Source organism: Mchenga conophoros, linkage group LG16, assembly GCF_057382185.1.
Source record: "Mchenga conophoros isolate Kocher_MC1m ecotype Shallow Benthic linkage group LG16, M_conophoros_male_GT1.1, whole genome shotgun sequence".
NCBI lineage: Eukaryota > Metazoa > Chordata > Actinopteri > Cichliformes > Cichlidae > Mchenga > Mchenga conophoros.
The window spans coordinates 33914708-33928849 of record NC_140541.1 but is presented as its reverse complement, the minus strand read 5'-3'; the positions used below and the strand labels follow the sequence as shown (position 1 = coordinate 33928849).

General features: G+C 40.9%; 1 protein-coding gene across 1 annotated transcript in view; it reads left to right on the top strand.

Annotated features, from left to right (window-relative positions):
- The window catches only part of LOC146557193 (insulin-like growth factor-binding protein 2-B), a 29089-nt gene extending 15337 nt beyond the window's left edge, over positions 1 to 13752 (top strand). Inside the window, exons 2-4 of the mRNA XM_085249195.1 lie at positions 3114 to 3244; positions 7862 to 8002; positions 11855 to 13752. Of these exons, the coding sequence (XP_085105321.1) occupies positions 3114 to 3244; positions 7862 to 8002; positions 11855 to 12013 (431 nt within the window). The 3' untranslated portion in view covers positions 12014 to 13752. The remainder of the gene's footprint in view (positions 1 to 3113; positions 3245 to 7861; positions 8003 to 11854) is intronic.
- Positions 13753 to 14142: the final 390 nt, after the last annotated feature.

Sequence of the window (14142 nt, the reverse complement as noted above, 5' to 3'; positions counted from 1 at the left end):
AAAGTCTGAATTTGTATGCTGAAGTGGAGGTTGGAAGCTTTTACATGTAGTCAACACTGACAGATTGTAGGGAATTTAATTTGACCGCTTGAAACTTAAGGACTCATTTATGGTCACAGTCTGTCCATGTGGAGCTCACATGTGAATCTTTCCAATCTCGATAAGAAGACGATTTTGGCTTGAGGGATAGTAACGCTGGTCAACCAGTCTGTCCAGTACTGTTGCAAATAAAAATATACCACTAAAGATTGGATGGATTACAGTGAAATTCGGTCCATCCATCCACCCTTCCACTTATTCCATTTTGTTTACAAGCCAGTGGATGTTTTTGCTGGTCTAAGGTCTTCCCCAGGGTTTCCTCTTGGTTGGACATCTCACTTTGGAAGCACGCTAGAGAGATTCCCAAACAGCCTCAGCTGGCTCCCTTTGACATAGAGTATCACAGGCTTTACCTCCAGCCCCTCTTGAACAACGGAGCTCTGCCTCACTGCACTATCCCAAACCACAAAATTGAACACTTTGGCTTCTCTCAGAAATTCTGTCCGTAGAACTTATGAACATAATTGTTGACAAAGGGCAGCCTTGGCAGGGTCTATGGCCATCGTCCACCATTTGCCTCTGTTAACTGACATGATATGCAAAGCTAAATGAAAAACTAGCGATAATTATTGGTATCCTTTTCCTTTAGAAAATAACAGGTCCCTGACACTGGATAGTGCTTCTCTGAAGAATGTCTTGGAGATCATCTAATTTCATTGTTCTCATTTCATTGTGTCCCAGATGCATCAAACTGAGCCTCTTCCATGTTTTACAGTGGGGGTGGGGTTCATTCTACATTCCTCTGTGACCAAAGAGCAGATGTGTCTTACAAAAACACTTCCAGAAGCATTGTGACTTGTCATCTTAGATTTTTGCTAATTTCTATCAACTTTAAAATGCTTTCTTTCCAAATCAGGATTTTCTTTCATTCAGGACGCAACATGTGATTTGACAAGACCCTGTAAAACTATGAACCCGGGGGGTTAGCTTCCACGTACCTATTGAACCTTTCCTTGGTCCTTTTTCCACCGCTCAGACTATCTTCCTGATTAACCTGGAGTCAGTGTTTTACTAGGAACACATCTAGAGAGAATGGGTACTGACCTTCAAATTTCTAGTAATTCTCCAAACCTGATGAGTACTTCTCATTGTATGATATACACAGGAGTACTATAGGTTCAGTGATTGTAGGAGTGAAGACAGTGGTGGTAGAACGCTGTCATTTGGGAAACTATGAACACATTTTTATGTTTCTTACATGTTAAATGTTGGTCCTTTTAAAATGCTTCTTTCATCCAAAGTCTTGTATAATCAGGCTCTATCCTATCACAAAGACTGCATGTATGATACTAACCCAACCTAAAAATTTGCTCCCAGGCTTCAGGCTCACTTGTGGTTCCTTGAGTTTCTAAAAGTAGACTGGGCTCTAAAAGTAGAGCCTTCAGGTATCAAACCCCTTTCCCATGGAAACAGCTCCCAGTCTGGGTTTGAGAGACAGACACCATCTCTACTTTTAAGGCTAGGGTTCATACTTTAAGCTTTGCTTTCTGGTAAAGCTTAAGTCTGGATCAGGTGACCCTGAACCATCCCTTAGTTATGCTGCTGCTGCTGGGGGACTTCCCATGATGCACTGAGCATCTCTTCTTCCCCTTTGTAACCAACTGCTTCTCCATAGGGAATTAACTGATTTGGGGTTATCACTCTAATATAGTAGGATCTTTACTTTGTAATACAGGTGGAGTACAAAGCGCCTTAAGGCAAGTGTTTATGTAAACTGATGCTACATAAAATAAAAATTAGCGTAACTGTGTTGAAAACATTTGTTGGTCAAATAATTCACTTTTGTTTTTTTTAGTTATGATTTATTTTTGTTTTTCTTTAATTGCTTTAATTTTCTTTCAAGAGGAAATTTCCAAATTTGCCAGAAAGGGATTTGTAAGACACAAGTTTCTAGCAACATAGAAGCCGGACTTGCTCATTTTGCACACCTGGCAGAGCGTGCACCAGCACACATGAGCACAGACACATTCAGACAGTGCCATGGCATGTGTAAGGAGCTCCCAAGATTTGGGGGAAGGCTTCCTTCTCAGGCTTGATTTACAACCTCTTCTGCTTCAGTGCTAATTACAGACACACACGGTCTTACACAAATACACACACTCTCACACACCCACAAAGCCTCTGGCAGGAAAGTTAGATGCCATAAAAAATCCTTACTCAGCATGAAAAGCCTTCATCAGATGTGCATCCTCACGAGTCTGGACTCACCTTCACTGACTGCCAGTCTACCTTAGGACTATAATTCATGACTGTTTTGACTGCTACGCTGATGAAAGTCCATACAGTTTTAACCCCCTGATGTAGTTCTGTTTTAAAGTTACAGTCATCAGCATCGTTAAATTCACTGTCTGGATCTGCCCTGAATGACCTCAGTGGATTGTTTTGTTGTTTGTGCTTTGTTTCTCCTGTCGCCACCAAATGATGAACATACTTTGCTATAACAGTCAACAGTAACTGCTCTCACAGAGACCCCCACTGCTCAGTGTAGCTCAGTATTTTAAACCTAAATGGGCTGGATGTAGCACTTGGCCATTTCACAAAAAACATCTTAGCACGGTTTGGTCCACACAACGGCTGGCTGCACAGAATTAGTCACATGAAGCAGGAGGGTCACAGGATGCCTTGAGGACACAGAATGACTTTGTCCTTTAATTCTAGGATTAAGACAACTTTTCAAAGGGCCTGTTATTAGATAAATAATTACTTTTAATAGTAGCTTTGATTACTGAATAGATAAATATAGATGAGTCTTGAGCATTTTAGTAAGCACAGATGTTGTACACACTAAAAACTGTGAGGCAATTTTTAGTGTGTACAACATCTGTTTGTTAACTAAAGAAACCACAAGAAAACTTTCATACTCAAACAAATGACTCAAAATAAGGTTTTCTAGGAACCTAACAAGTATTGAATGTTACACAAGGATCGAAACCAAAAAGCCATGAAGTCTGAATGTTTATCTGGACATATGCTACACATTAACTGCATTTGCTTTGTGTGTTTATTTGCTGCAGAGGTGCATGGGACTGAAAATCCACTCACCGGGAGACCGCCTCTAAACCCATGGATTTGGCAGAAGACCGCCCTCGAACAATACCTTCAGGACCGCAGAACAAGGATGAAGATAAATCAGAGAGTATCTCAGGTCAGGGTTAAATCTTTTTCCTATAATTTAGCTACAGGTAAACAATTCAGGGTTCATTTCACTGGGATTTGTTTTTGTAGACTAACTGGTAACCTGAAGTATATTGGCTCCATGTCTGACATAATTGGATCCACAAGTTATTATAAATCGTACGAGCAAAACTGTTGTAATTATATATTGTAACCTCCCCTGCAGCTCATCTGCCTGACATGGAAACAAAGAAGCATGTCGTTAAAAAGAAACAGCTGAAAAGAAAAAAAAAATCTCAGCAGTGTGTAATGTAGGGGCCTATTCGTTACCTGCCTATGTTACATCTTCTTTCTAGGCCTACAAAAGATAATCATTACAGGATACAGCGAAATGTTTGCCCATCAAAAGAAGCAGTGACACAAGGTCAAAAATGTGCTGTGTGAGCAATAATGTCTGGTACAGTGGTGCCCTCCTCTGGGCACTGTTTTACTCAGACAAACAGATTAATATGTGCACACAATAAACACACACTCACTTTTTAATCCTTGACATTCTCTATATTTTTATGCGTTTTACAGGCCCAGCTCAATCTCAGTTCATAGCTTACTTGGTAGGCTCCACATTTTCCACCCTGTACCATGCTTTAATATAAGCGCTCATTTATGTGCTTTAATAGAAACTGTGAGTGTTGAAAAATACACCAGTTGATATGAGCTGAGGTGACAGTTACAGTGACATCAGATTCTTAATGCAACGACTATTTGTTTGTAGAGAAATTCTTTGTATAGCTTTGGCAGCTGAAGGCCTTGTGTTTGAAATGCTTTCAAACATAATGACACATTTCCACTCTGATGATTTACTGATGCGTTTGTTAATTAAATAGAAAGTTGCAGAAGCAACAGTGCCCCTATTCAGCCACAGGCGTCTTCAGTAACTGCTCATAATGAGCACCTTTACTATGAAAAGTGATCTTGTTTTTCTCACCACAGTGGAGTGGCAGTTGGCAGTTTGATGCAGTCTTTACATTAAAACCCCGCCCCCTTCCATTATTTAGCACTCACTCATCATTTCACAGTGCAACACCGCAAAAAATTAAAAACAGTTCCTAGAAAGTCGTCAATGGGCTGGCGTGCAAGCACACATATCCTGTTTCATGCAAATGAGCTTGGGCCTGAAGGGGGCTACGCATATGGACGCCCATATATGTCTCAATAAGACAAACAATGATATGCTTTTGCTCATTTTCTCCCTCATTTAACAACCTCGCTTGCAGCCAAACAAAACAAAATACACCAAGAAATAATAAGCGGGGCGGTACAATACAATGTCAAGATCATTAGAAGCAACAAAGGAGACAGTGCAGTAAAAGGAGTCGTGCAGCTGGGCAAGGGGAGGGACTTCAAATGACTAGTGTTGAGTATATGCACTTTGTTGTGAATAGTCATTGGAGATCATAGAGCTATATGCTGAACACAGGCTTCACTGTCAGAGCTCTGGTTGTGACAGATTTCTCTCTCTTTTTGTCTCTCTCAATTTTCTTTTTGACAAAAATAAAAAAAAAACTGTGACAGCCATATTCATTCAGTACATGCAGACATGTAAGAGGGAACCAGCCCATTTTTATAGAAAAAGATACCAATGGGCGAGTCTGTGGCTCCACAGTACAGAGAGGGACACAGGGAAGAGTGGTGTCCATAACTTCCAAAGCCAATAACAAAATGTAAGATATAATGTATCCAACTTAATTCATAAAGATTAAATTACTGCAATCCAATAATCCAATAACAAGTATAATAGTCAGGTTCTCATCAGTGTACCCTAGTTCCCTAACACATGATGCAGACCTCATTAAGCCAGCTCACTCATATTCCAACATAGGCTCAAGTAGCATTGGGTGCCTAGGCTGACCTGGAATCAAACCACTGATCCAATGTTGCTACCAGACTATCCAGCTGTTATTTTGTTGACTGTTGACCTAATGAGAGAGGTTATATGCAACAAGTGGGAATTATAGAAGAGCCCAAGACCAAAGATCCACTCTGGTACCTCAGTGCTCTAACATCTGTAAAAGAAAGCTACTGCTGAAGATAGTGATTCAGCGGCTACAGCGCACTGGGAACCGTCGTTGACTGCCGCCATGATTCTAGCCTACGTCACAGCGTCATGTGCGCTTTTTACATCCAACACAAAAACTGCAGTCGTGGTGCTTTGACTGTACTCAGAACTCAGAAATTCTGCCTTCTGAATAGGAAGATGTAGGTAACACCAGACTGCACATGAGCTGCATACAGGGCTGGACTGTGACAAAAAATCGGCCTGGGCATTTTGACTCTGGGCCCACCATTATAGGAAAAATCATAAAGCCTTTGAATGAAAACAAACACTGTTGTGACAGTGATGTACACTGTCTTGATGGTATATATGCGTTAATCTATCAATCGTTTGTTGTAAGGCTCAAATAATTATTTTTTAAAAGCTAGACATTTTAAATGAGAATAAGAAAGAAAAGTATTTCTTTGTGCGCCCCTCTCCCTGTTAAGGCCCTACCTTGCCCCCCCTGCACAGTAACCAGCTGATCAGTTTCATGATTGAAGTAGAAACGGGAGAGGGAGAGAATGAGAGAAGAAGAGGCAGCTGACAGCAAAAGACAGAATAACTCCAGCTTTGTGTCTTTTTCATTGTAGCTGAAGTCTGGGACAAACTGTGTTCCTTTTCACCTCAATACTAAACGCGTAATATTTTGTCTGAATACGGAACGATTCCGTTTTTTACGGGACGGTTGGCAACTCTACTAATTAACCTTATGAACAAAATAAAGTTCAACATCAGTAACATCATAGCACCCACCCCGCTGTATAGAAACCCCGTCATGCTAGCTAGTACGCAGTACGAAAAACTCAGCATAATGAAAATAAACTCCACCTAAACTTGGTTTATATCTGACCCAGATAGACTGCAGGTCATAACTTCTTACCTGAAGTTCAGTTCACCTGACAGTCAGACCGGCGGCCGCTACGAGGCTAACAGTGCACTGATAACATTCATCAGGAAGTACATGGGGCTGTGGAAGAGAACACTATAGACCCATTCCAGGGAATTTCACAAGTTACCATCAAGTGCAGGATTTACCAAGGTGACGCGGTTCTGCATAGGCCTCCCCCTAAACCAGCTCATAACAAAGAGTGAACACAGATATACTGTAGATTCAGGAGTGGTGAAACCATCAGCTGTCAGTCATAAGTGAGTGAGACATGAATTTACTGATCCACCTACTTGGGGTTAACAGGCGGGATTGAAGAGGATTAGAACACTATTATGGAAGACCAAGGCCCTGCATGGGATGTATCATAGACAGACAGAAGATGTGGCTAAGATAGTGTACTGGCACATCTGTACCATATACAGATTAGAAGTCCGTAACTCCCAATCAGAGATACCACCACAGGATGTTGAGAACAACAGTGCAGTGGGACTTCGAGTTCCAGACAGACAAGTTGCTGGCCAACCAATCAGACATAGTGGTGGTTGACAATGAAGACCACAATTTTAATAGATGTGGCAATCTCAGTGGACAGCAACATCAGGAAGAAGGAGCACAAGAAAATAAAGAAGTGCCAGGAACAACTGGAGCAGATGTGGAGGTTAAAGTCCTAAGTGGTAATAGAAGTATTAGGAGCTGAACTCCCAAACTGGAAGAGAAACTCCAGGCACATCATCAGGTCAGTCGTGGTGACAGGCTGCAGTAAATAAAAATAAAAAGATAAAGACTATTACACCAAACCACTTCTGTAAAAGGGGTGTCTAAATTACAACTTAAGGACTGCTTGTCCAATCTTGAGACATCAATCTCAACACGAGTCTTTCAAGAACACACATGGGCAAAATACAGCCCAGAATCAGTCCAGGGACCATCTTAATCTGGCCACTAACATCCCAATATGTAGGAGCAGGGACTCTGCTCTGAAACTAAAAGTTGTCTTTGACATGTTGGTTTATGTATGTCTTTATTAGGAAAAAGAAAAGGAGTCTAACACAGAGAGAGGGGGAGAGGGCTTTTCATCTATATGTTCAGATGTCTGATAAAGTTCGTGGCAGACTGTGCCTCCTCCCGCTCCCTTCTCTCATCCTCAGCCAACTAATCATAAGAACAGACCCCTTTGATCCCACGGGTAGACTGGCACTCGGTGTGTGTGTCTGCATTACAGTGCACACTTGAATACACTGTAAATGTGCAGAACAAGAAGAGTAAGTACAGGAAAAGTGTGCTAAGAATTTTGTGCGTGCATGAAAGCACAGGTTTGTGTGTGTCTGTGTGGTCATGGTCGTGGCCACCAGTTGAGTTAAGCAGCCCAGTCAGTTACGTTCCGCTCCAGCAGACTCACATCAATAATATTGGCTGAACTGCTGCTTGTCTAACTGTGGCTCATAAAAATGTTAACTATAAATGTGTATATTTGTGACATTTTTACAAGATGCACAGATGTATTTTATTTCACTGTTCTTTTTTTTTTGTTGGAGAACATTTTGCTCGGCCTCCAGCACAAGTCAAATTTAACCTACCTCTCTTTTTTGCCTCGCCTAAAAGTGACTACAGGTGTATTTGTACATGTTAATTACTCACTGTTGTTTTTCTCCCTCATCATGTAGAGTGCCTGTCAGCAGGAGTTGGACAGGGTCTTAGAGGAGATTGCTAAAATGACTTCAGAGGATAACAGAGGCCCACTGGAGAACCTGTATCAGCTCAAGTTTCCAAACTGTGACAAACATGGACTGTATAACCTCAAGCAGGTGAGCTGCTGGCATATCACCTGTCCTACGTCACATTATTTTACAAAAGAGAACATTTGGGTCAGATAAATTCACAAGAGACCCATCCATGATATATGTATGGTAAGACTTTTCACGTTTTTGTTATTTTATGTTTTAGATTCTTACAGGATATAATTTGAAGCATAATAAAGAAAGAATTGAGACTTCCCATTGACGAGAGGGTAGACATAAAAGGAAGAAAGAAATAGCCCTTGTTGCAAAAAGCCTGCCAAACAATGCTGGAAAACCTGAGAAGCAAACAAAAAATATCTCCAAATTTGGTCAAGTAAATTAAAAAAAATGGCTTTAGATGATCTTCTCTTCAAGTTAAATTCCGGTAGAACTTTCTGTGTCTGTGGACCTCAGCCACCCGTGCGTCAAACTGATATTACTTTCTTTTAAAGGATAATTATTGGTCATGTCAGCTGTCTTCAGCTAAGACCGAGAATCCAAGCATGAACATGATGCATCAGGTCATGAGTGCAACCAGCAGGATGATGGGCTGCTATTATTTAGTCTCTCAGGGTCAGACTGTCAGTGTGGATTCCACTGATATCTTCACAACAGTATAATTGACTGCCTCTCCAGTGAGTTTCTTATTCCACATATTGTCCAGCCTTGATGTGGTCAGTGTAGCCAAACTGCTGTAAGCTGTGACTTGAGTAGCTTTCTACTTTAAGATCGATCTGCCCCAACTAGCAAGAGAGCCAGGCAACAAAATCTCCAAAAGGATATTAGTTAAGTTACTAGAATTGAGAACCTTTTTGATCACAAGCAGAAGCAAAGATGTTTAATAATGCGAGTTTTATGATACACATCTTAAAGCCATGTCTTAGACTCCTGGTTGGGGGTTGTTGTGTGATGAGTCCATCAGTCATCTTACCTAAATGTGATCTATTGCATATTTATGTTCATCCTCTCACTGGAAATCAGACTCAAAAGAGATGATAGAAGGTTATACTGTTATGTATCTACTGCTGGGTAATGTGTCAATCAGCATTACCTTACACACTCATTGGTACTTGCTTCAATCACCGAACTGGAAGTTGAGAAAAGTTTAAAAAAGTTTATCTAGGGTACCAAGCAGTTATCTTGCCAAGTTGAAGGTGCCATATGTCATTAGTTTTTATGATCTCTGTTCACCTTGAATTAATTCCTGCATGGACACAGCCTAATGTGGTAGCATTTTCATTTAATTTTGAGTACAGGTATCCTGGAATAGGATTTTTGAACTGAATGCCTGAGCAGAAAGGCACAACAAAGAATATAGTTTTGAGGAAACTTTCATCCATCAAGGGGAAATCTAAATTGCTGCCCCCGTTGTTCAGAAAACCAGATCCAAACTATCTTTCATTCATCAAACCATCAAAACTCTGAACATGTGCAACACATACTGGTATGCCCAAAATGATCTCTAAAATTCAAGGAGAGTGCAAGTGACTGAGTATTGTGTGCTTATGGCTTATTTTGATGTGATTCTGTTTATGGGGTGTATACAAATGTCAGGTGAGTCACTAAATGTATCTATCTATTTTTAGAGTAACAATCTCATGTAAATCCGTAACCAGTTTGAAGGTGGAAACAGAAAGTAGCAAGCCCAAACAGGTCACCTTTGTTGTCCAAGTAATAATAATAATAATAATAATAATAATAATGGATTGGATTTTATATAGCGCGTTTCAAGGCACCCAAAGCGCTTTACAATGCCACGTGCCTCGTTTTCCATTCTTTGCCCATGGTAGTCTAAAAGTTCAGTTTGAGAGACATCATTTCTTGACCAGTTACCCTTTTGTTTATCAAATCTTCCACTGCTGAGCACCATTTACAGTGCTCAGAGCCGCACTCTGCTTATACAAAAAGCCAAAGGACACGGAAGACACAGGTTATACAGTTGTGGCCACATTTCAGTTTCAGAATGGCAATAAAATCTTTTACAGTTATTGTTAAGTAAAACTGAAAATCATAGAAAATTACAAACCACCAAACCAAATGAAAACACTGGTGTCTAAGCAGTGTTTCACATTGTTCCACTGAATTTCACGCCTCATCCTTCATTTGAACTACTCAAAAAAAACAACAAAAAACGTTCTCGTCGTTGGACTAATTCCATTATTCAGATCTACTCACATGTACTGTAAACTCGTTTGTCATCTTTGCTGAATAATACGAACACTGAATCACGCATCAGGAAACTCACGAGTTTCACAATAACGGCCACACCCCAGTCAGTGCTGTCACAGCAGGTGTTTTCCATCTGCTGTCAAAAAGCAGCACACCTGCTGTGACATCACTCCTACGGTTCCTGCTATTGCTGTGGCATGTTTTGGTGATTCAGCCCATAGTGAGCAGATACATGGCGGTTTTATGCTCTGTGGGATTTGCTGGTGACTTACTGTTTCGTGGTGATCTGTAACACAAGACCATAATAAACTCAAGTGGTTGCAGATGTCAACAGGTTTTAAACTTTGCTGGTGGTTATGTAAGTAATGACCGCTGACTTTGATGATGGGAAAGAGCTTCTGTGGCTTTCGGTATCGGTGGAGATTCTTGTGCCTATACATGTGTAACGCATTAAAGTTTTGAGTGCATTTATGTTTCCTCCTTCGCTTTTCACATTTTCATTTCAGTTCCTCAGACTTTCTTTTTGGTTTTTCCTCTTTCACCCACGTATTACTTTGTGGGGTTTCCCCTCTCTTTTCTCTCATTGTCTGAGTCACACTCACACAATTCCTTTGTATCAGCCTGGCAAAATCACCCTGGCAAAAGTATAACTTCCTTCTCACTCCTGCCACCTGCCTCCTCCCCCTGTCTTTTTTCTTAATAAACTCTCACACCCGCCTCTTCCTTAGCGTTCTGCTCTTAAACACACACACAAACGCACAAATGCATGGGGAGATGTTGTCATCATGAATGAGGCAACAAGCTTCTGAGCTCAAGGTTACAAGGCAATAAAACTGTTTGGCGTACTTCATGGGAAGACTTTTGTTAAGCCGAGGAACGAACTGTGCTTCCGACTGGGGGCTTGAATTTGTATTATGCCCATCCATAGACATCAGACAGGGGAGGACAAACAAGGTCACATATCCAGTGTTTTCTTACGAGGATAGTAGAGCAGAAAAGAAGATTTGAATAGGCGCCACCGTTTCCTAAAGCAGGGCTCTCAACCACTCAGCCAATTTTCATCACCGGTCACAAACAACAGCATTGTTTTGGACTAGAGTCCACGGTTCCCAGGGAGGAACACTGTACCTCCTCAACACTCGGCTCCCTTTTGGAGTTGTCCCTCCTTGTCGCGCGGTAATTACTGTAACTGTCACTTTTTTGTTCTTTCTCATCGAAGGAAGAAAATGGAAAGTCTTTTCTTCCCCCCAGCTCTTCATTCTTTTCGCCGTCCCCTACCCGGCCGCCCCGCACGCGGGGCGTAAACTGTGTCCACTTCAATTACGACCTCATTTCAGGGGGTTGGGGGGGAAGGGTGGGCTCTGCAGGGGAGCTAGTCTGCTGGCATGCCTCCGTTTGTGCGTGTATGTGTGGGAGTGTTTGCGATCACATGTGTGGCTGTGGATGGGTTGTGTGTAGGGGGCATAACCTGAGGACAGGCTGTTATTGGGTGAGTGTTGTCCCACCCGAATCACAGTCCTCACTCTCATCCAATGACCCCCCGCCGCCAGAAGATCCTCGCACACACACACATGAACACAAATCTCAAGCCACCCTACGCCATGCTTCATTAATGCATCCCCTGCTTTCACTGTGTTTCCTTACCCTCCCGCCTCTTTTTCCCAGTGTTTTCCATCTTGCCTAGTTTGTGTTTTTCTTCTCTCCTTCCAGTGCAACATGTCCACCCACGGCCAGCGGGGAGAATGCTGGTGTGTTGACCCCTTAACAGGAGTCCAGATATCAGAGACACCTAAAGTCAGAGGGGATCCCAACTGTAACCAGTTTCAGGAGGTGCACAGAGCAATGCCCACTGCAGAAGCATCTCACTAGCGCACCATCAAAATGGGGCTGGGTTTTCTTCACAATTCCAAATTTATGAGGATTATTCATCAACAGGTGATGACTAAGCTCATACTCGTATGATATAATACTTTTTTAGGAAAGTGGCTTCAGTAAAAGAGCATAAATGCAGAGTGAACTACAGTATTTTTGCTGGTAAATGGACATTTTTCAGCAGTATGATATATATTATAATCCACTCAAACTACAGTGCTCATTCTAGTCAAAAAACATGCATAAGCAACAACAGTTCGAGGCAGGGGGACATAAATACATTCTGATGTGTGTTAGGCTTAGGGTCGTCACCAAGTTAGATCATGATAAGTGTCCATCTAATACACACAGAAAAAATCTGGATTTCTTTTAATATTCATCCTCAGTGTCATTATAACTTCTGAAAATAACATGCTGAGGTCTTTAAATGATAGCTTGTTATCAGCTCTGTCAGTCCATCATTCTGGTGATTTTCAGCTAATGTAAAGCTGTCCGAAAGTAAAGCTTTTTAAGGAATATAAGGCAAACGCATAACTTTTAGGGCTACAAGTAAAGAGGCCATTCAGAGACAAGAAAAGCAAAATAACCATCTAAAAGGGGCTAAAATGGTTTGCAATGCTAAGGGGAACTGCAGAGTCAGCTCATTTTCTGCTTTTTTTTTTTTCATTTTAAGAAAGCTCTTTGACATTACACCTAGTCTGATGAAATCAGCATTAATCTGTTAATTATATAGACTTTCAGCCTAAACCTACTAAGGATTTTATCTGCATTTAAATGTCTCATGTAGGATCTCAGTAAGTGCAGTTAGTCTTTTTTAAGAGACTAAATATTATATTGGTTGTGCCTCCATATCAGAAGTCTTACACTGCTCAGTGATCGAAGCCCAAAGCTGGCAATTTTAGAAATTGAAGATGAGAGTCTACCATTATAAATACTGTCTAAGAATCAACCAATAGGAATGGAGCATTAAAATTCTAAACTTACCAGCGATCAAGGAGAATAAATGAAAAACTAAACGTGCAAAACAAAATGTTTGTGCTTCTGATGGAGCAGAAAATGCAGCTGAATTGTGATAGCAAAAGCTTGTTTGTAAGATGCTTCTAGTAGCTGTTTCCACAACGGCGTCATGGTGGACACCCCACAACAGGGATATAAACCTCATTTTAAATATCGTGCCACATACAGCCCACTTTGATCTTAAGTGTTAAGAATTGGTGTCTTTGCTGGGCCATTTCTGGCCCTCAGGCCTTATCTTGACACCACTGGTCTACAAGCATCAGACTCGATGTCCCACTCAAATTTATTCCTTCCATATCGCACAGTTGTAGCTCGCAATGAGCAGCAATGACATCCTAATGTGCTGGTGCATTTAGACTCACAGTGTAGCATTTTGGATAACTTTACATTTATGTTTATTAATCTACACTGCTACTGTTGTATAAATCAATAAATTATTATTAATTTATATAAATATAATAAATGACACAGATTAAATGTTATTCTAATGGCAAAATGGGGACAAACCCCCACTTATTCTTTAGCTGAGTGGAGAATCTTTGAATCGCTGAAGATGATGTGTGCACTATCTATACTCATACATTTTTTAGCAGTAATACTTGGTGAACACTGTTTTAATTAAGATAATTAAGTTTTTATTTCAAGTAATGCTTTCTCTGATTACCTTTTGCAAAATTTCATGTTGATGTGCAAAATGAAATAAAATGCTCTGCCCATGACTGGAACAGACTTGTTTGCAGTTTTTGGTTGTCATTTTTTTTTTTTTTTTTTTTTTAAGATTTTGCAGTGAAAATGTTGTGTTAATTTAACTTTGACTGTAAAATCTGACATCATCCATGTTTTTCTTGGAATCCACACCCATCCGTATAATAAACTGCAGAGAGCTGTTGTTGTTTTTCAGCAGTTTGCCTGTCAACACTTACGATAATAACCCTGGAAACCGCTGTGTGGCCATTCCTATCGATACTGTGGACTGACATGCTTGTGTGTGTGTGTGTGTGTGTGTGTGTGTGTGTGTGTGTGTGTGTGTGTGTTGCCAGGGTTACTAATTAAGTGTTGACATGAGGAGGGATTAGGCTGACATTGACAAATGTGATACTAAGTGGTAA